The following is a 22386-nucleotide window of genomic DNA, read 5'->3' on the forward strand; positions in this document are numbered from 1 at the left end:
AACTCCGTCAAACAATGCTAGCATGTTAGTAGGAACACGCATGTGTGCGAGCAACCATTTAAAATCTGCCTTGATCTCATCACGTCACATTCACAGTATGAACTATATATATAGATTCATCAAGACTACATAAAAAGAGGTAGAATGAATAAGATAATAATGATAACACGCATGACACCTAATAGACGAAACAATACACCTCAAATTACCTATTTGCATGTTCAGCGATCACATGGTTATACGTGAACCACATTTTAGTCTCTGATTGAATCGCTGATGGCACCACAGTTTTAACAATACAGCCATGCATATGACTTGTTTAGTTGCAGGGTGTAAAGTTTTTGAAAGGGAATTTTTCTATATTTGAAGTACTAAACATATATAGACTAATCACAAAATTAATTACAGAACTCATCTGTAAATCGCGAGACGAATCTAATGAGCCTAATTAATCTGTCATTAAAGATCGTTTACTGTAGTATTATTGTAGCAATTTAGCGTCTAATTACAGCCTAATTAGGTTCATTAGATTCGTCTCGCGATTTACAGACAAACTGTGCATTGCGTTTTTTATTTCGTCTAGATTTAAGTCTCCATGCAGGTGCCGGAAAAAAATTTAGAATTTTGAATTATGCAACTAAACAAGGGCATAGATAGGTTGTCGGCACATGAGTGCAAATAAGTTACCACCCCCTATTAGTCCCCGATTAGATCTAGCTGGCCCATTAATTACATGATAAAATATTTGATCAAGACTGCATAGAGCTAGGTCTAGGAAAAATACAGAAATAGTAGTCCAACTTGTTGGAGAAATCTTACTTTGAATAGATCTCCAATCAGTTGAACTATTTGTGTATCTTCAAACTATTGCAACTAAACTTCTAAACCTGGCACATGCATGTGTACATGCTAATTTAAATGATGGCATAGTCACGTGCATAGAATATTCTTGAGAATAATTAAATGACATGGCGCCAATTAGATAAAGTCACTGCAAGAAAAATGAGCTTTCGTCCCTTCACTTAGTACCGGTTAATTTAATTTTGATTCGATACTAAAGTTGGCACGAAGCCATTTTAGTACCGGGTCCAAATTTGAAAGCCCCCGGAACCATTGTACCGGGCCAAGACACCGGTGTCGGTGTTCCGTATAACCGGCTAGTAAATTTGTAAGCGCGTCGCTGCTCCGGATGGTAATGCAAGGATTCGACACTAGGGTTTATACTGGTTCGGGTAGAACGTCCCTATGTCCAGTTCGAGGTCTCGCGCTCTTGCACTCAAAGTTTGCAGTAGGGGTTACAAACGGGCGAGAGAGGGAACGGGCTTCCCAAGTCTCGGGTGGAAATGAGCGAGTGTGTGCGTGTGCGTGTGCAGCGTGTGTCGATCGGTCCCTCATGCTTGGGGTACCCCCGTCCCTTTATAGCCCAAAGGAGATCGGGGGTCGGATACAAAAAGGATGGAAAAGTGAGAAAGGGGAAGCCCAGGGGGTCGGATGCGTCTTGGTCATCCCCTCTTCCGGTTGGTTGGCCTTGATACGGCCCCTAGTCACCTATTTTTTCGGCGGCAATCTTCTTCCACCAATTTCCGCTCCGGATGATCATGACGGGTGGAAGAAAGTCGTGGCGTGTTGTAGCTATTGTCCCGTCATAGGGACACGTGTTGGCGATTGCTTTGCTAGTGGTGCTGGCGTTGGCAGGGAGGGACGTCCTCCCCCCTGTCCCCGAGGACAGTCTCCCCATCCTTAGAGCTGACTTCGGGGTGGGAAAGGGCGTGCTCCGTCCCATCGATAAGGCGTTGTCACGTCGGACTGCTGTCGCCCCTGCCCGAGCCCGTGCTGTGGCAGGGGCGAATGGTCTTGTCAGCCCACTCCGGCCTCTCCCAGGTTAATGATAGTCTTCGAGTTTGGGGCACGGTCAAACTGTCTCGTGGACCCGCTCCTACCCCTTCCGCCGGGATCGGAGCAATATTTTTCCATAAGGGTCCGATGCGGCAAGAGTCTCTCCGCGAGGGTCGGGCGAGGCGGAGTCTTCCTCGCGGGGTCGGTCTGAGGGCGGCGCTCCCCCAGGGGTTGGCTTCCCATGGGCCGGTTGCGCCCGTCTCGGGGCCGTGATTATCTTATCCTTATTGGGCTTTTATTGCTTAATTGTGGGTTTTGGGGGTACCCGTTACATTTATCTCCATCAACCGGCTGGTACTAAATGTCACATTTTAGTACCGGACCGTGTTTTGACCCAGTACTAAATAATTCTGGTAGGGTTACTTTAAAAGGAACGCATCTCCCACCTAGTCACATGCGATACATAGGTGGGGTGGTAAGAAAGAAACGTGTGAGGGTAAAGGTCATGAGTTTCAATCCTAGGAATCGCGCACGAGCATATTACGTGTAAATTTTTCGTGACTTGTGACCAAATGTCAGTCTTCTCTTAGTTTAATCACTAACGGACATTCATGGTTTGGTACTAGAAGAGCATCGATCCTGAATATCTAAATTCTGTCAAACAATGCTAGCCTGTTAGTTAGAACATGCGTACGTGTGAACTACCATTAAAATATGCCTCGATCTCATCACGTCGCATCATAGTATGAAATAAATAGGTTCATCACGACTACATAAAAAATAGGACCTAGAAGGAATACGATAAGAATGATAACGTGCATGACACCTAAGAGACGACTTCCACCAAAAACAATACTCCTTAAATTAACTATTTGCATGTTCAGAGGTCACATGGTTATATGTATGTGAACTACATTTTAATTTTTGATTGGATCGGTGCTGCCACCACAGTTTGAACAATACAGTCATGCATGAACAGATAGGTTGTTAGCACATGAGTGCAAAGAATTTACCACCTCCTAGTAGTCCCTGATCAGATCTAGCAGGCACATTACTGGATAAAATATTTGATCAAGACTGCACAAAGAGCTAGGTCTAGGAAAAATAAAGAAATAGTCCAACTTCTAGGTCTAGGAAAAATAAAGAAATAGTCCAACTTGTTGGAGAAATCTAACTTCGAATAGATCTCGAATCAGTTGACTATTTGTATTTCTTCAAACTAATTGCAAGTAAACGTTAGACCTAGCAAATGCATGTGTACGTGCTGATTGAAATGATGACATGGGCACGTGCATAGAATATTCTTGAGAATAATTAAACTTCTTGGAGAGACCAAGAATTTGTCTTCTCTTAGTTTAGCGACTACAATACAGTCATAGTCCTTTGATATTGATATTGAAAGGCGTCTGATCCATCCCCAAGCTATATGCCAATGCCATCCAACAATGCTAGCCTTTTGACGATATGATATGCATATATTATATATGTACCTGTGAACCATCATTTAATGCTTGGCAAGTTCACTTTCATCACAATTTGATCAAGACTTCATAAAAAATAGGACCTAGAAAACACCATCCATGACATGTATAGGATGGGGTCACATAGTTTAAGATAAGTCAATTACTTAGTCAATATCTCTAAGTTGAAATAACTTAAAGAAATGTAAATGATGAAATTACTATAAAAATTTAATCCTTTTTCCTTTTCTTCCTGCTGAAAAGATTGATTTTTTTTCTTCTAAATATGCAGTATAAGGACTATTGGCCATTGGAAAACTCTATCCATAAATATATCCTAAAATAAATCCAGCAAAATGCGAGCATCCATGCTGAATCGGGAACTCGAACTCGTGCGTGCACGTTCCACCACATGGAACTTTTTTTTTGAAAACCATAAAACTGCAGCACTTGCATTAAAATAGAAGGGGGGAGAGAGCAAAGGAAAAGGAAGGGAAAACTACAACTAAATTACTTAATAGTCTCTAGCCATTGTAAGTGTATAACACCCCATGCATGTATCACGCAACCCTAAGATGCTACACTCTACAGTACCAAAAGCGGAAAATTAAAATTTCAGCAGCAAAAACCTATAAACAAACACGACGCGGAAGCAACAATAGATAGATGTATATAGAAAGCGTGATGCTCCAACAAGACAACCTTACATCATGTACAAATATGATTTAAGTTATTATAAGATCTAACAAATTTAGAATTATGCACCAAATCATTATCAAATCCTGTAGAAGTGTATGGCGTGCAACTAAACCACTTTCCTTCATGCTAGCTTCAAAGGATAACCTGGGAAGGGATAAACAAGGGTGAGATTGAATAATCTCAGCAAGTGAACTACATTAACAAGTTATTTAAACTGCAATAGATTAATTATGATTTGACAAAGTAGCAAGTATCAAAAGATAGCTCCACCATTTGCCAGTTGTATCAAAAGCATAGCAAGGGTAAAATAATATTATTTGATACCGAGGTACTAATAATGAATAATGTAAGATCCAAATACGGCGATGGTAAGAAACCCTTAACACAACCCTAACATATAGGTTTCCGTAGAAATTAGAAATAAAAGTAGCAATGTGCTGATCGTATGACAATAAAAAATAGAATGATATTTGTAATCCAATTATGGTGCAAAGGAATGCTAGAAAACAACACGTGCAATATATCCATAATCTCGTAAGTCATACAAAATGCCCATCACCATGGAGAAGTATCACTCTAGCAAATTATTTTCATTGCAACCATATCCACCATTATCCAAATATCCATGCAATAAAACATGTGAATGTAAGAGGCACACATATGGTATACCCAACTCTCATAAGCTACATCGCAGTGCGTGTCACCATGGGCCATAGTATATGTATGTAATAACATATCTCCATCACATCCAACATTAAGCCAAAAAATGCATACAATGCACATGAACTCCTGCCTTCATACCCATCAAGGTATGAAGCTGCATCAATATGCCAAACCAATGATGTATGCCTATGGATGCATATGAACTCCTGCCTTCATACCCAATAAGGTATGAAGCTGCATCGTTATGCCCAATAAACGATGGTGTACCAGTCCGGTCGCAACCATAGGTTCGCGACATAACTCCAAATGCCATGTAATGCAATGTAGTGCAGTGTAATGCAATGCAATGCAATGCAACAGGATCTCCAAAGCCAGATATCATATACTCCAAATTCAAATACCATGTGCTTCATGACCGAAGAAGAAAATAATCCATGATAGTTAATGCCAGAAATGCATATAGTACTCCCTCAACATAAACAACACCACTCATGATTGAATAATCATATATTCCAAGCATCAACCAACCATGACTGAATAATTATATATTCCAAACATCAACCAACCATGACTGAATAATCATATGTTGCAAACATCAACCAAACAATTATTCATACTATTATCTCTATAGATCTCCTTAATCTTAATAGAATTAGAATAGCGTGTAGCCATTATGAATTTAAATGTACAAGGGAATAATTTCATAATCCAAGCCTCAAGCATATCTATCATATAAAAAAATACATTTCTAAGTAGAGCCAATCAACCCAGGATTCAATCCATATATTTGAACACATATACCAAATAATTGTAAGAAACTACTTCGAACCTTGCCCGTAATCCAAAGTCCAATTTATCCACACATGATAGCACTAGAAGACATAAAGTAGCGTAAATGTCATAGAGGTTTTCATACACCAAGGTTAACATACCTCTACTAAAACAAGTCCACTCACAACTAAACCGCTAAGGATTTCATAGATTTTACTCAAAGAAAAACATTTATAGAATAAATTACGAAGTATCTGTCATATGTAAATATACTTTCATCCCCATCCATAAATTCAAAATCCATCACATATAGACCACCTCATTTATCAATCCACCCATGTTGAAGTAAAAAAAAGTCATGTTACCTCTATATTTATATTAGCAACAACATTTCATACTTCACCCAATCATTATGAGTCATGTCCAAATTTGTTATATTATCACCTATGTGTGCTGTATTTTATAAGTAGAGGCAGTAAAAATAGAATATTAAAGTTGTAGCAACGCAACCGGTATGTTCACTTGCCTTCACCGACCATGTGGACATGGCATAAAAGACTCATAGCAACATCACCTGCTAAACCACTCATGTATCAGATACACAACTCCAAATTATATAGCTATGGAAATAGGAAAAAGTCTATATCACCCCCTCAACTATGGGGTTGGACTACATAACCCCCCCCCCAAACTATGAAATGGTCTATATCACCCCCAGAACTTTCCAAAACCGGTCAAATTACCCCCTAAATCAGTTTTGAAAAATCATAGTAAATCACATAAAAATCATAAAATAGAAAATCGAATTGTGTTAGACTCCAAATGAGTAGATCTACACAATGAACATATAATATGGTATGCTTTAGTACAATTTTTTACAGTTATGAAGAAAAACATAGATCTAAAGCTACAGCAAAAAAATATACTAAAGCATACCATATTACATGTTCATTGTGTAGATCTACTCATTTGGAGTCTAACACAATTCGATTTTCTATTTTATGATTTTTCAAAACTGATTTAGGGGGTAATTTGACCGGTTTTGGAAAGTTCAGGGGGTGATATATACCATTTCATAGTTTGGGGGGTTATGTAGTCCAACCCCATAGTTGAGGGGGTGATATAGACTTTTTCCTATGGAAATACAAAGTGATTCTATGCCCAAAACCTCAATCCGAAAGGGCACCTACATACAACAATACTTGTCACCAACATCGATGAAGATCAGCAGTGCTTCTCTTTTTCATATCTATTTTTATACAATGAATGAGGTGCTAAACAAATAGATATTTCAAAACTACAAATAAATACCTAAAACTTTCATGGAGGAACTTTATTTTTATTATGGCATTAAGATGGTCAAAACTACAGTTGAAAACAGAACTTTGAATCTGCCTAGAAAATCATGACAGCAAGCTTCACATTTCCATAAGTCCAAATCTATTTGTCTAAAAATTCTAAAATTAAACCAGAGGATAGATAATTCCACGATCTACAACTTTGGTATTATGAACTTTTACTAAAAGGGTCAATAAGATGGCCTAAATAAGGGTTTAACCTTAACTCAAATTCTGCTAACAAAACAGGGAGCCGATTTTATAAAATCTAAAACTGCAGATATACTTATCCTAAAAATACAATATTTACCAATCTAGAAAGGTAATGAAAATTACTACAAGTTCCCCGAGGTTGGAAATTCTAATTATGACTTTAAGGTTTTCAGAAACCTTCTTGTTCCAGTCCTGTCCAGATTTTTGTCAGAAAAATGACAGCTAGCTCATAAAATCCATATCTCTCAAATCCCTTAGGATAAAATCATGAAATTCGATGAGCTACTAGATCTGAATGTCCCCTACAACTTTGTAGTTCATTCCAAAAACCAGTTCGGCCTCTAAGTGCCCCGAAATTCTCTCTCAACATAGCTACAGTAAAGTGACGAATCTGAAATTCTAGGAAAGCACTAAAACATCATTCATCCCTACTAATCCACTAAATCTCCAACCCAAACTCGCACATGAACATTCAATTTCAGTAGGAAGGATGGAATCCCACTCACCTTTGTCATCCTTGAAACCCTAGGGAGGGGGAACCGATCTACATCGAATGCGCACGTCTCCTTCTTCCTCATGCCGCCCTCATTCCATTTTGCTGGTTTTCCCCTATGGATTTGGTGCAGCAGAGGGTGGATGCAAGGGCATGTGCTGCAGAGGGTGGATGCAAGGGCATGAAGCCGTGGCTGGAGGAGCACCAGAGGAAGAACAAGAGGGAGAGGTCGGTCAGCCAGGAGGAGAGCGTGAGGGAGGGAGGAAGTGGGCTGTTGGGCCTTTACTCTCTCCTAAAAAGATTTTCTCTTCCTCTTTTACTTCTCTTTATTTTTTTGGTATTACAGTAAGATAGGTGGACGCAGATCTTCTCTAACTCTCATGAGCTGGAGCTTAACTAAACTCTTGAGCCAGAGCTGAACTGTAGGGGTACCATTATAAAAAAAATCTTTGAGTTCCTCAGGTTCCAAATTTCCCACGCAGCCATTATAAAGATTTCCATGAAGAATGGGACAGGACTAAGCCTCAGAACTTCCATGACTTTCTCATCAAGATCTGGCAGTGTGGACCATTGGATATCCAGCTTATTCCAACAAGCAACTGCAAAGGGGCATTCAAAGAAAAGGTGATTGATATCTTCTTCCTCCATGTTAGCACACATGATACAATTGGCATTGGGCTGCACATAGAAGTGTCGATGGATGAGCATGTTTTTCATGTTTAGTCTGTCCACAAATATGAGCTATGACCACATGGAACCTTACCAGCTGAGCTATTTGCATGACACGTATGACACCTAATAGACAAAACAATATACCTCAAAACCTACAATAATCATAGCCCTTTGATATTGGAAGGCATCCGATCCATCGCCAAGCTATATACCAATTCCGTCAAACAATGCTAGCCTGTTGATGACATGATATGCATATATTATATATACCTGTGAACCACCATTTAATGCATGACAAGTTCACTTTCATCACAATTTGATCAAGACTACATAAAAAAAGGACCTAAAAATAGTACACCATCCATGACAATAGGATGTGGTCAAATAGTTTCAGATAAGTTAATTACTTAGTCAATATCTCTAAGCTGAAATAATTTAAAGAAATATAAATGATGAAGCTACCATAAAAATAGAATCATTTTTTCTTTTTCTTCCTGCTGAAAAGATGGATTTTTTTTCTTCTAAGTATTGCAGTATAAGGACTTTTGGCCATTGGAAAACTCTATCCATAAATATATCAGCAAAATGCGAGCACCTGTGCTTAGTCAGGAACTCGAACCTGAGTGTGCACATTCCAGACGCAGATTGGGTGACATTCTCCCATGACATTTTCGGTGACATTGAGTCACTGACATGTGGGATATGTGTCCCACATGTCAGTGACTCAATGTCACCAAGAATGTCACAGGAGAATGTCACTGAATCTCAATCCGCACGTTCCACCACATGGAACCTTACCGGCTGAGTTATGCTCAGTTCGCAAAGTTGATGTGTTAACAACTAGAATTGGCCAGCTATAACCCATTGACTAAAATGATGACACGGCATATGCATAAAGTATTTTTAAGAACAAATGATGTACATGTCACCATAGATATAACTCAATAACTTCTTAGAGTGATCAAATGTTAGTCTTATCTTACTTTAATCACTAACACACAGTAATAGTTTGGTATTGGAAGAGCATCGATCCTGAATATGTAAATTCTGGCAAACAATGCTAGCATGTTAGGAACATGCATACGTGTGAACTAACATACATGTAGGAGTAGGTATGAAACTCTCTGCACTTCCAGGAAGTTTAATTTAGTGGCTTCATTATTTATGGCCACATATTTAGATTTTATTTAGACCTAACATAATCACTGCGTTCGGCTGGTGCAGAGATCTCCAGCCCTACAGTGTTTTTATCTCACACTATTCCAGCTCTAGCCTCTAGCCACCAGCCAGGTAACAGTGTTTTTCTCTCACACCATTCCAGCTCCAGCCTCCAGCTCCAGCCTGCCGAACGCAGTGAATATGTACTTCCTTCTTGACCAATGTGCAATGCAAGTCGCAGTATTATCTGCCGTGATTCGAACCCGTGACCTCTTGCTTCGCCGGTAGCCTCCTCTACCACTCCACCCATGCGTCACCTGTGTCTAGATTCTGTTTTGATTCTCCACATATCATACTAAAATGAGATCACATTGCTTGTTTGAGGCCATAAACGAATTCAAATAAAAAAGTTTGAACTACAAAGTTTCATAACTGTTCGAGATCTACAACTTTGATGTTATAAGTTTCTTTATACGAGGTCGTTTGTGAAATTTGAATTTCAAATTTGAGAAAATCAAACACATATTCGAAATCCTAAATAAATTCAAATAAAAAAGTTGTGAACTACAAAGTTTCTTAACTTTTCGAGATCTACAACTTTGATGTTGTGAGTTTTTTTCGAAACAGGGTTAACCCAGCTTTTAAAGAAAGCGTATTACAAAGTAGCAACGACTGGGGAGACTAGATCGTTCGAAAATCAAAGAAAAGAAACAAAAGGAAGGTCTAAACAACCTGACTACAAAAGGTTCTCATCCACTAAGGCAGTCTTCATTTTCTCCAGGAACGACTCCACCCAGCTCTTGACTTGGGCAGCTAACTCCTCCAATCTGCTATGATCAATACCCCTCAACAGCACCTTCCACTTCTGCAGGAAAGAGTGTATTTTAAAGAGAATGTCAGAAGGATGTCGCGCAAATTGGCCCGCTATGGTTAGTTTATTGCGAGTGGTCCAAAGAGCCCACATAACTACAGCCAGAAGAAAAACTTTTGTATTATAATTCAAACACCCCACAGGTAGCCAATGATCAAAAAAATCCTGCAAACTGATCGGACTTCTGTCCCACCCCAGAGCTTCCTGGAAGCAAGCTCAACTAAATCTAGCAATGATGCAATCAAAGAAAATGTGATCCCCTGTTTCTAGCTTTCCACACAAGTTACAGCGGGCATTTCCTTTCCAACCACTTTTCCTTAGTTCCACCCCTGTTTGCAACCTATCTTGTACTGCTAACCACACAAAAACTTTTAATTTCATTGGTAATCTACTGCTCCACACTCTTTGCATCTGTGTGTTCACCACCCCCCCCCCTATGCAGCTTGACTCTGTACATTGACCTTGTAGAGTAAGTGCCAGCTTTTTCATGGACCCAAAAAATTTGATCTGCATCATCATTCAGACTTATCTCTCCTAACATTTGTAGCAGATCCTCCCATTGTCTGACTTTTGCCACTCCGAGAGATCTTCTGAAAGGTATCCTCCATTCCCCCCCCCCCCACTTTGCAGTCACTGACTGTGCAGTTTTTAGTATAGCCTCCATGCCCCCCCCCCCCCACTTTGCAGTCACTGACTATGCAGTTTTTAGTATAGCTGAAATCATACAATTTAGGAAAGACTAGCTTAAGAGGGATTATTCTAATCCAAACATCCTCCCAGAACTTTGCCATTATTTACAGAAAAGCTAGCTCCCCCATCCATCAGATGTTTAATTTTGTTGAGTCCTTTCCAAAAGTAGGATCCCTTGTTCCCTTTGCAAATAGATATCGGTTTGCCCATTAGGTACTTGTTCCTAAGGAGTTTACAGCATAAATCTCCCTCATCGCTTCTATATAGTCTCCACACCCATTTTAGGAGAAGAGCTTCATTTAACACTCTTGTATTGGTGATCCCAAGACCACCAAAATCCTTAGGTAAGCAGACATTCTCCCATTTGACATGTGATATTTAAACTTACTACAATCCCCCCGCCAGAAAAACTGACTTCTGACTGAGTCCATTTGTGCATGAACCCCCTCATGAATATTAAAGATGCCCATCATGTAGGTGGTCATACTGCTGAGAACAGAATTTGTCAGCACAAGGCGCCCTCCTGAAGAAAGAAGTTTGCCTTTCCAAGGTTGTAATTTTTTCCTCATTTTGTCCACTATACTTTTGAAGGCTTCACCGTGTAATGTTGTATCACTAATTGGGAAGCCAAGGTACTTCATGGGCATACTGCCTAGCTTACAGTTCAGCCAATTGGCAATGTCTTGTTGTTCCTGTGGCTCATATCCAAAGGCTACCACTTCACTCTTGTGATAACTGATCTTGAGTCCTGTCATCCATTCAAAATAGTATAGTAGAAATTTCAAGTTTCTAACTGAGTCCTTGTCTCCTTCCTTAAGTATAGCAGTGTCAACTGCATATTGGAGATGTGTAAGCCCCCCTTGGATCAGATGTGGAACCACCCCTCTGATTAAACCTTGTTTTTTTTGCTTTAGTAAGCATGTCATCCAAAGCATCTACTGCTAGGTCAAATAACAAGGGAGAAAGGGGATCTCCCTGTCTCATCCCCCTATGGATCTTGAAATAAGGGTCATTCTGTCCATTAATGTTGATACAAACTCTACCCCCTTGAATAGTACTCATGATCCAGCCCCTTAGCTTAGGAGAAAAACCTTTCTTGTCCATTACCTCCTCAACAAAAGACCAGTTGATGCTGTCATAAGCCTTCTCGAAATCTATCTTAAAAACTACCCTCCTCATCTTTTTTGAATGGAGTTCATGAACCACTTCATGTAACATTACAGCACCATCTACTATGTATCTCCCCTTGATGAAGGATGTTTGATTTGGAGATATAATTTCACCAGCAAATTAGATAGTCTATCCATAAGAAGTTTGGTGAAAATCTTAAAACTCACGTTCAACAGATAAATTGGTGGTATTGTTTGACATCATTAGCATCTTGCACCTTTGGAATCAAAGTGATCACCTCGTAGTTTAACCTTGCTATATCAAGATTGCTCATGTAAAAGTCATTAATCATGCCCATTAGCTCATTTTTTATGATATCCCAACATTGTCTGTAGAAAGACACTCCAAAGCCATCAGGTCATGGGGCTGTATTTTCTTTCATATCAAACACAGCTATTCTGACCTCCTCCTCTGTAAAAGGTCTGCATAATAGTTCATTATCCTCTTTAGTCAATCTCCTGTTGTTCTCCCAAACCTCTATAGTTAGAGACACCTTCCTCTGATGACTTTTTCCAAACAGTTGTTTATAGTTGGTATAGATTGCATCCTGGATCTGACTAGGTTCTGTAATTGTACCCCCCCCCCTCTCATGTTTCAAAGATAGGATGGCCTTCCTCCTCTTCCCGCCATTTGCTACCAAATGAAAAAAGGAAGAGTTCATGTCTCCTTCCAGAACCCATTTTTCTCCACCTCTTTGTTGCCAGTAAAGCTCTTCTAATTCCATCAGATGCTCCAGCTCCTCCTCCAGAATCCCCCTTTTCTGTGATTCTTCCTCACTTAGAGGTCTCCTTTCTTTCTGTTTATCTAGGGTTTGGATTTGAATCAAAAAACTCAGTCTTCCTTCTTTTGTACTCTCCTCTCAGGTTCCCCCCCCCCAACCTTTTAAAAAATGTCTGATGGCTGAGACGCCCCCCCCCCCTATGCCATTTATCCATGGAGTATGCTTGTAAAGGCCATTTTTCCTTGACTGAATTCCATTTGGATTCAATCATCTTAAGGAAGTTATCTTCCTTGCACCATTGTTTTTCAAAGAAAAATTACCTTTGACTTTGGATTCTCTGTTCCCCATCATCTAACAGTAAAGGTGTATGATCAGAGCCTATTCTTGTCAGGGCAGACAAAGTAGCCATAGGGTATTTTTCCTCCCACTCAGTGCTAATCAACACTCTGTCTATATTACTCTGAATGGGGTTGGTTTGCTTATTAGTCCAAGTAAATTTGTCTCCCCCTCAGTGTAAGTCTCTCAGGTCAAACTTCTCAATAAAGTCATTGAAAAGCTTCATTAGTTTCTCACTGCCTGTTTTGGTACTTTTATCATCTAAAGTTCTTATCAAATTAAAAATCACCTCCAATGACAAGAGGTAGGCTGGCATTCTCACATCTTCTGGAGAGAGAATGGATGAACTCCTCAGAAAGATCGGGATTAGCAGGACCATAAACAGTGAGAAAGTCCCATCTGAAATTCATTTTCCTATGCCTTATGGTAGCTCCAACAAAAATTCAAATTCAAATTTCATCCGAGAGGATTTGCCTAGTGTATCTTTATGGCACTCGGCAAAGAGATGCTTCGCCGAGTGCCAAATGAAATACACTCAGCAAAGAAATTAAGCAAAAAAATTTAAAAATATCAAATGGACCCGAAAAATTTCCAAAATTTCACATTAAGCAATCTATGTTGTATATTGCCTATATAAAAAGTTTTGAACTTAAACAATAATTCGACCATCAATTTGACTCCAAATCTTACCGAATCCTTCTCGACTCTATGATTCTTCTTTGGAGATGTTTTGATTTGTAAGCGACGTACGTGACAAAGTGTGTGAAACCTCCTCAATTTTTTCCCACAGCCTACACATATGATATTACGACATCTTGCCAAATCTCATAATTTTTAGACTTTGTTTGTTATTTTTAAATTTTTAAAAATTTAGGAATGGGTTGTTCGCCGAGTGCCCACCCCTTGGCACTCGGCAAACACCTCTTTGCCGAGTGCCAACCCCTAGGCACTCGGCAAACAACCTTATTTGCCGAGTGTCTTTTTTGTCGAGTGTTTTTTCCTTGGCACTTGGCAAATAGATTGTTTGCCGAGTGCCCGAAGGATTGCACTCGGCAAACCCATTGGCACTCGACAAACTACGGTTTTTCCGTAGTGTTTGCTATTGCACTGGCTACCAAAAATGTAAAAAGCATTATTGGTGATGGAGATAGAAAATATATAGGGTATGACAAATAAGTATGCTACTGGAGATGCTCTATATTCGCCGCGTCCAATAAAAATGCAATCGTAAAAATTTTCAAACAAATTAGTAATCATGATAATGGCCTAATAGGTGCTCCTGATTAACCATGTTAATTGTGTTTGAAAGTCATGCACATACATCTTGGAAAGGGGAAAAATATATAGAGTATAGTCTATCACCGATTGTTCGACTGTGTCATCCCGGTCCCTAAACTCGCAAATCGACCGTTTAGGTCCTCAAACTTATTTGACTGTATCATTCCGGTCCCTAGACTTAGAAATTTCTCACCTGCTTAATTAGGTCCTCAAACTTGTTCAATTGTGTCATTTTGTTCCCTAATCTTGGTTTTGAGTCTCATATGGTCAAAACAGGACGATCTAAAAACTCTATATTAAAAAATAATTCATAACTTTTCCATAGGACATCAAATGAAGTTAAAATTTATGTCAAACTATAGCCCTCGACACTGTCTACAACTTTGAAGATAAAATCGAAGTCTAAGAAACTACATGCACTACTACAAATCGATATCCCAAATACCATGATAGCAGCGGCGGATCCAAAGGGGGGGGCCTAAGGGGGCTCGAGCCCCCCCCCCCCCTACTGCCTGGGCATCCATGGATCCCCCCCTCAGCCCCCCCCCCTCTAATTTTTAGCCACCATGGATGAGCAATGGAGATGCTGGAGGTAGAAGAAGACTCTTTCTTCGTGACATGGGCCAAAACAACCAACCAGCCCAGCTGCCCAGGCCGACTGGCCCAAATCGCGCCTCGTTGACCTGCCCAAATGGCGCCCCGATGGCCCATTTAGGATTCAGCCCACCCACCACTGGTTTTCCCCAATCGAAATCCTTGGAGGCGAAGACAGGAGGCTGGCTCGGGCGCTCGGCTGCTCACGAGCGGACGGCAAGGCGGCACCCGTGCGGAAGACAACCAGGGGCGGCGGCGGTGGGAGACCGGTGGGCGGGGCGGGGGCTGCTCTGCGACAGGTAGCCAGGCAGGGGCTCGGTTGGCCGCTCGGCTGCGCATCCGCGCAGCCGCAGGGACCCGCGGTCCCGGTCTGCGGGGGCGGAGGGGCGTCCCGGCATGGCCGCGGCCCTCGGGCGGCCGGGCGCTCCGGACTCCGGAGCAGGGGCGGAGGGCGGATGGACCGGCGGTCCGGCGTAGTCGGAGCCGCGGAGGCTCGGTGTTCGGCATGACAAGATGCGGCACGCAGCGCCGCGGCCGTCCAGGTATGGAACTTAAACTTTCTGACCTCAAATCCCCAATTCCATGTTATCACATGAAACTACTGTAGACTATCACGTTGATATAGTTTGGGAATATGACATGTGTTGATGAGTTAGTGTATTGTGGTCAGCCCCCCTATATTTTTTTCCTGGATCCGCCCCTGCATGATAGAATTAAAGAGTGGGAAGGAAGGGGATTGGTAGAGGGAGGAGAAAGGTCATTGAAGGAATTTATTTTGTAACCACCACTACAAAATTATGCATTGGGAACTATAGTTTCTTATGTGGTGTCTATGTGATATGACATATCATAGACACTACTAATTTCTTGGTTGGGACTGCCCTTAGAAATAAGTAGGATTGCATTCTTTTTTAGTGGGAGAGGTTGGCACCACGCCCTTTGTTTTCACACTTGACCATGCATAGTAGTGATAAGTAGTTACTTAGAAACAAGTACTAACATACATGTAGGTAGGTATGAAACTCTCTGCACTTCCGGGAAGTTTAATTTAGTGGCTTCATTATTTATGGACACATATTTAGATTTTATTTAGACCTAGCATAATAGGTAGTTCCTTCTTGACCAATGTGCATGCTAGTATATATTGCCTGCGCAGCGGCTGTTCTTAACGCACGGCTTCAAGAGCAATGCAATAGGTTTAATTTCTCCTCCTCCTCGTCGTCGTCGTCAGTCATGAATTGAAGAACCTTCTGCATTTGATGCCGATCGAGCCATGTTGTCCACCATTGTCCCCTCTCATGAACCTCCTGTCAGGCAACAACCCTCTCTTGCCACCACTGCGGCTCCCTACGTAGTGGAGGACTGCCTCGGCTTGGTACAGGTGCTCAGCGACGGCACCGTCCTCCGCTTCCCACCGCCGCCTTTCCCCGCTGGCGCCGCCTGCGACGATGGCCGGGTGGAGTGGCGGGACGCCGTGTACGACGCCGACAACAACCTCGGCGTGCGAATGTACCGGCCTCGCCGCCGCGTAGCGGCTGATAACAAGGGGGCGGCGGGGCGCAAGAAGACGAAGCTGCCCGTGCTCGTGTACTTCCCCGGCGGGGGCTTCTGCTTCGGCTCCTACTCCTACCCCAAGAACCACGCCCTGTGCCTCCGCATGGCCGCCGAGCTCCCCGCCGTGGTGTGCTCCTTCGACCACCGCCTCTCGCCGGAGCACCGCCTCCCCGCCGCCTTCGAGGACGCCGAGGCCGCGCTCCTCTGGCTGCCCGGCCAAGTCCTCCGCAACCCGTGGCTCGCCGGCAGCGCCGACCCGCGCCGGGTGTTCGTGTCCGGCACGTCCTCCGGCGCCTGCGTCGCGCACCAGATGGCAGTCCGGTTCGGCACCTCGGGGCTCCATCCCCTGAAGATCGCCGGGTACATCCTCCTGATGCCCTACTTCCTGTCGGAGGAACCGACCCTATCGGAGCTGAGCACGCCGGCGACCGCCTTGCTGAGCCGGGAGCGGAGCGACAGGTACGTCCGCCTGGCGATGCCGGCGGGGTGGAACAAGGATCATCCGCTGGTGAACCCGTTCGGGCCGTGCAGCCCTAGCCTGGCGTCGGCCGACGTCGGGCGCGTGCTCGTCGTCGCGGCGGAACGCGACCTGGTCAGGGACAAGAACCTCGAGTACGCTGAGAGGATGAAGGCGTTGGGGAAGGACGTGCGCCTGACCGTGTTCCCAGGGCAGGAGCACGCCTTCTGCGCCATCAAACCACTCTCCGCGGCCGCCGATGAGGTCATTCGTCTCATCAAACGCTTCATTATTTAGAGATGAAGAATTCGATCACGACACGAAGCGATCATTCGTCTGAATTTTTAGTTTGGAGATCATTTGCTCATGAGTGCAGAGTACGTTTCTTGTATAAAAAGTTTCTTGTATAAGATTTTATCTAGCAAAGAATGCGATTGTAGCCTCTGGAATAGCTTGTGGGACTCAGTTAAGTTTGTTATTTTCTTCAACGTTTTTAGTGTGAGTAATTACAATCTGCAAGCTCAGCGAACTCGTCCCTAATAATTAGGGGTGTTCAAGTCATTGTTCTTCATCACTAGCTAAGCCTTCTAAAATTCCACAGGATTGCATTCTTTTTAGCAAGGGGAGCAGATAGATTGATTATATGCGTAAAGCTATCCATGAACACATGGTATACATGGATTGTCGAACGAACGAACTATCAAACCGCTTTCGAACATTTCACTAAAGATTGGATTTTCAATTTGCAATTCGTAAAAACGACTTCGATCTCAAGGTCCAAAAATATTTCAAAATAAAAATATAGGAAGTTTCATAGGTAATTAGTGGAATACAATTTTAATCATTGAACGACTTCTCAAGGTCGTCGTCGTATAATATTATTGAAGGAAGACTTGACAACGTGATGGGATGGTCGATGGGATGCTGGCCGTGCGCTTACATGCATGTGGTTCATTGGGATGATCAACCTCGCATGTGGTTATCTGGATTGGCGTGGAACTCGAGCAAGCATGTTGTTGGTATTCAAAAGATTATTATGAGAAAGACCGAAACAAAAAGACTATGGGATGAAGTCTGTTAAAATATAATATACACACACATATATATATAAAGTATTGTTTTCGTTCACAGCTTGGGAATGGAAATAAGATTGGAGCGCCTGTAATAGTGTATGAACAATCACGACGAGATGGACAGTCAAGTCAAACAAAGAATTTAGTAGCAGATGCAGCCGAACGTGTTGACAGATAATTAGAGGGTTCTTTAATGGATAGCTACTTAGTTAATTATGGAGGGTAGAGCTGTAGTTGGGCAATTAATGATACTTAGAGATGGCTGATGCGCCAGACAGGCTTGTTACGACTCATTTTTTTGAAAAGAAACCCAGCATCCAGGGCTGGCTCTGACTTTGGCTCTGACTTTTTGGTGGTCACATTAATAAGAGAAAAATAAAAAAATTAAAATTACCCGTCACTGCCATTATAATAAAAATTAGCCTAAAATACCTCTATGCCTAATTAAAAAACACCCGCCAATGTCATTATGAAAAATTAAATATAAAATATCATTTAGCTATGTATCAGTTACAAACATATACTATTAATAAAAATTAAAGCTAACAACAATCAATCAAAATAAAATAAAAATAAGAATAATTATATGCATAATATTATTAAAGCTCAACAAATCAAATTGTTATTATAGGTAGATCATATTTGAATTGTTTTAACCAACAATAAGATATAATTTACGAGAACAGGGTGATATATGGTAAAAAATAGTATAATTTTTAAGTAAAGATACAACGATATGCAAATATTTGAATTTTCAATACTAGCTAGCCGCGCAAATGCGCGGACTATACGCCAAGTTTACCATAAAAATACAAAAAGTTAAATAGGCAATCAAGCATGATAAGCAGGCGGCGAATCGGTGATATGCAGACTGCAGTGTCGTCGCGTGAGAAAGTCAAATAGGCATTGAGGCGTGCAGTTGGGCAGACGGTGCATGAGTTATCGATTGGTCTTCCTCTCTATTAGGTCTACTCTCTATATAAACCTGCAACTGGGCTTTGTTGGCACTTGCGACTTTTTTTTATCCCAATACAGCTCGTTGCTTTATTCATCTAACTGGGCAGAGATGTCACACACAATAATAAGGGTTACAAAATCTCCTCGAGGGAATCATGCCGAATACTTGGACGATTCAGTCCTTTTCAACACCTAAACAAGCTAACTTATAAGTGTTACTTGTGACTTGACATGTCTCTTAGCATAGCAATTTTAGGAGGCCCGGTGCGGTTGCACCGCATGCACTGCCTCAGAGCCGGCCCTGCCAGTATCAGCGTATAGATGCTCACAAATAATGTACACATAATTACCCAGTAATACACGCGCGCAACCCTATCTCTATGATCACTTCAGATGGAATTTACATAAATTCGGGGTCTTTACAGTTAGATCTATGTACCTCCACAAGATGAACCAAAATGCTCCCTTTCGCCACAGATTAATTTGGAAACTAAAAATTTCTCTCAAGATAAAGATTTTCTTTTGGTTTCTTCAAAAAAGAGTTATCCTAACAAAAGATAATCTAGCGAGGAAGAATTGGAAGGGGAGTTTGAAGTGTTGCTTCTGTAATTGTAATGAATCAATTACACATCTCCTCTTTGATTGTCACCATACAAAGGAGATTTGGAAGATAGTCTATTTAGCTACAAGGTTAACCCCGCCAAGATCGACTTCTCATATGCTACGAAATTGGCTCTCAAATTTTGATAACAACGAGAGGCGTGTCATTTTGGTGGGGCAGCTGTATTGTGTTGGGCTATTTGGAGATGCCGTAATGATATTATTTTTAACAAAATCAAATATTCATCATTTATGCAGACTGTTTTCAGGGGACCTACTGGTTGCGTTTATGGGCGCAACTGCAGCATAAAGATACGATAAAGGTGATGTTCCGAAAGGCAAGTCTTGCATTGGAGGTCGTCGCCTTGGAGATAGCCAATCATAGGTGGAAACATAACCTTAGAATTGGTTTAGATGATTTTCCCTTTTGTTCATTCCACCAGCTAGCCAATAGACGACTATGTTTTGTAATAATCTTTGGGTTGTGTACACTTTGTAGAGGCCGGAACTCATTTCCATTATCTAAAAAAAATGATCACCTCCGAGAGACTAAGTCGGTAGAACCTCGAAAGAGGATGATGCGTGGGATCTACGTGTTAGTGTGTGTGGAGGGGAGAGTTGAAGGAACCGTTAGGATTTAGAGAGTATGGAGAGTCTGTTAGAAAGAACTCATCAGTATGATCAGTATGGAAAGAAATCTTTTTAGAGAGCCGAATAAAGAGTTAAAAATGACTAGATGCTCTTAGGTAGGCTGAGCTAACCAACAGCTCTGGAATCTCGAGTTTTTTCTAAGTGCACTCTAATGCTTATAAAAGAACGACGATATGTCACTTCCAATCCCTGCCATCTTCCTTCCCGTGTCCTCTTCCAACCCCAAGGGCCCCTTGACCCCATCACCCTAGCTCAGCTCAGACACCCACCACCACCCTCCCTGCATATACATCCTCCACCTGTTGTCACCCGTCGAGCCTCAATCAACCTCCAATGGCTGTAGCTGCGGTGCACGTGCTTGTGTTCCCATGGCCTCTGCAGGGACACATCAACACGTTTGTGCCGTTCAGCAAGGCCCTGGTCAACTCCGGCGTGCACGTCACCTTCTTGCACACCGACCACAACCTCCGCCGGGTCCGATGCACGGCGGCGGCGCCACGCCTCCGCTACCTGTCAATCCCGGACGGCCTCCCCGACGACCACCCCCGCTCGGTGGGCGACATCTTCACGCTCATGGAGTCCATGTCCACGACGGGCAGCGCCGCCTACCGCGCGCTGCTCCTCTCGCTGCTATCCCCCGGCAGTGGCGGCGAGTTCCCACCGGTGACGTGCGTCGTGGCCGACGGCATCATGTTGTTCGCCATCGACATCGCCGAGGAGCTCGGCGTCCCGGCGCTCGCCTTCCGCACGGCCAGCGCTAATAGCTTCTCGGCGTACCTCGCCGTGCCCAGGCTGCTGGAGCTGGGCGAGACGCCGCTCCCCGTAGACGACCCCGTGCACGGCGTCCCCGGGATGGAGGGCTTCCTGCGGCGGCGGGACCTTCCACGCCTCGCCCCTGCCGCCGACGGCCACCCCACGGAGAGCGCGGCGGCGGCCGGCGTGCACCCATTGCTGCTGACGATGGCCAAGGGCATCGCCGACTGCGGCAGGGCACGGGCGCTGGTGCTCAACACCGCGGCGTCCCTGGAGGGCTCGGCGGTGGCGCACATCTCTCCGCACATGCGCGACGTCTTCGCCATCGGCCCGCTCCACGCCATGTCGTCCTCCGTGCCGGGGCCGGCGGCGAGCCTGTGGCGCGAGGACGATGGCTGCGTGGCCTGGCTGGACGGGCACGCGGACAGGTCGGTGGTGTACGTGAGCCTGGGGAGCCTCACCCATATCTGGCACCACGAGTTCACGGAGTTCCTCCTCGGGCTCCTCGCCACGGGCTACCCTTTCCTGTGGGTGCTCCGGCCGGACATGGTCGGCGCCGCCGAGGAGGCGGCCCTCCGGGGAGCCGTGGGAGACGGCAGCAAGGTGCGCGTCGTGGAGTGGGCGCCGCAGCGGGACGTGCTCCGGCACCGCGCCGTCGGGTGCTTCCTCACCCACTCCGGGTGGAACTCCACCATGGAGAGCATCCTGGAGGGCGTGCCCATGGTGTGCTGGCCCTTCTTCGCCGACCAGCACATCAACAGCCGGTTCGTCCACGCCGTCTGGCGAGCGGGGCTGGACATGAAGGACGTGTGCGACAGGAGCACGGTGACGAGCATGGTGACGGAGGCCATGGAGTCCAGCGAGATCAGGCAGTCGGTGCAGGCGCTGGCGCAGCGGGTGAAGAGGGATGTTGCCACGGGGGGGTCGTCGGACGCCGAATTCAAGCGGCTCGTCGGTTTCATCGCCGAGCTCAGCGCGACGCCCCGGCACCAAGCCCAGACTCCAGTTATTACCAACGGTGATGGCAGGCACCAAGAGTGAAGACACAAGGCTTGCCTTGGAAGCTGCTCGTGAGAAATAGTACAAATCATTTCCTTGGATTACTACATGTATTTGAGAGAGAGAGCAAGTACGAAAGTGATATCCTATTTTATGGCCAGTAAAAATTTGTTTGAGAATTGAAAACAACAAAGACTAAGAAAAAGTCCATTGTCCTCCCTCGAACTATCACGGTAGTCTAATTTTCAACCCTTAACTATAGAATCGGATAACTAGATCACATCCTAATGTTAAATCGGGAGTGGATCCTTAGGTGGTTTGAAAGGTGGTTTTCCATTTTTTTAAAATATAAAATTCATGTGTGGTCTAAAAAAAATTAA

At 43.4% G+C, this 22386-nt stretch overlaps 2 protein-coding genes and 1 long non-coding RNA gene across 3 annotated transcripts; 2 read left to right on the forward strand and 1 right to left on the reverse strand.

The window, feature by feature from the left end:
• Positions 1–3903: 3903 nt before the first annotated feature.
• On the reverse strand, positions 3904–7755 carry LOC120663847. Its single transcript, XR_005670637.1, has 2 exons — positions 7486–7755; positions 3904–4139 (listed from the first exon to the last, which is right to left on the reverse strand). It is a non-coding gene; the product is annotated as an uncharacterized LOC120663847 (long non-coding RNA).
• An 8480-nt stretch (positions 7756–16235) lies between these two features.
• LOC120667196 (probable carboxylesterase 15) lies at positions 16236–17338 on the forward strand. The gene has a single exon (XM_039947259.1). It carries the CDS (start codon positions 16236–16238, stop codon positions 17268–17270), a length of 1035 nt encoding a protein of 344 aa, XP_039803193.1. The 3' UTR covers positions 17271–17338.
• A 3138-nt stretch (positions 17339–20476) lies between these two features.
• LOC120667325 (myricetin 3-O-rhamnoside 1,2-glucosyltransferase UGT709G2-like) lies at positions 20477–22224 on the forward strand. The gene has a single exon (XM_039947429.1). The coding sequence runs from the start codon at positions 20588–20590 to the stop codon at positions 22046–22048; it is 1461 nt and encodes a 486-aa protein (XP_039803363.1). The 5' UTR covers positions 20477–20587; the 3' UTR covers positions 22049–22224.
• The last annotated feature ends 162 nt before the right edge of the window (positions 22225–22386 follow it).

This window comes from Panicum virgatum, chromosome 3N (assembly GCF_016808335.1).
Source record: "Panicum virgatum strain AP13 chromosome 3N, P.virgatum_v5, whole genome shotgun sequence".
Taxonomy (NCBI): domain Eukaryota; kingdom Viridiplantae; phylum Streptophyta; class Magnoliopsida; order Poales; family Poaceae; genus Panicum; species Panicum virgatum.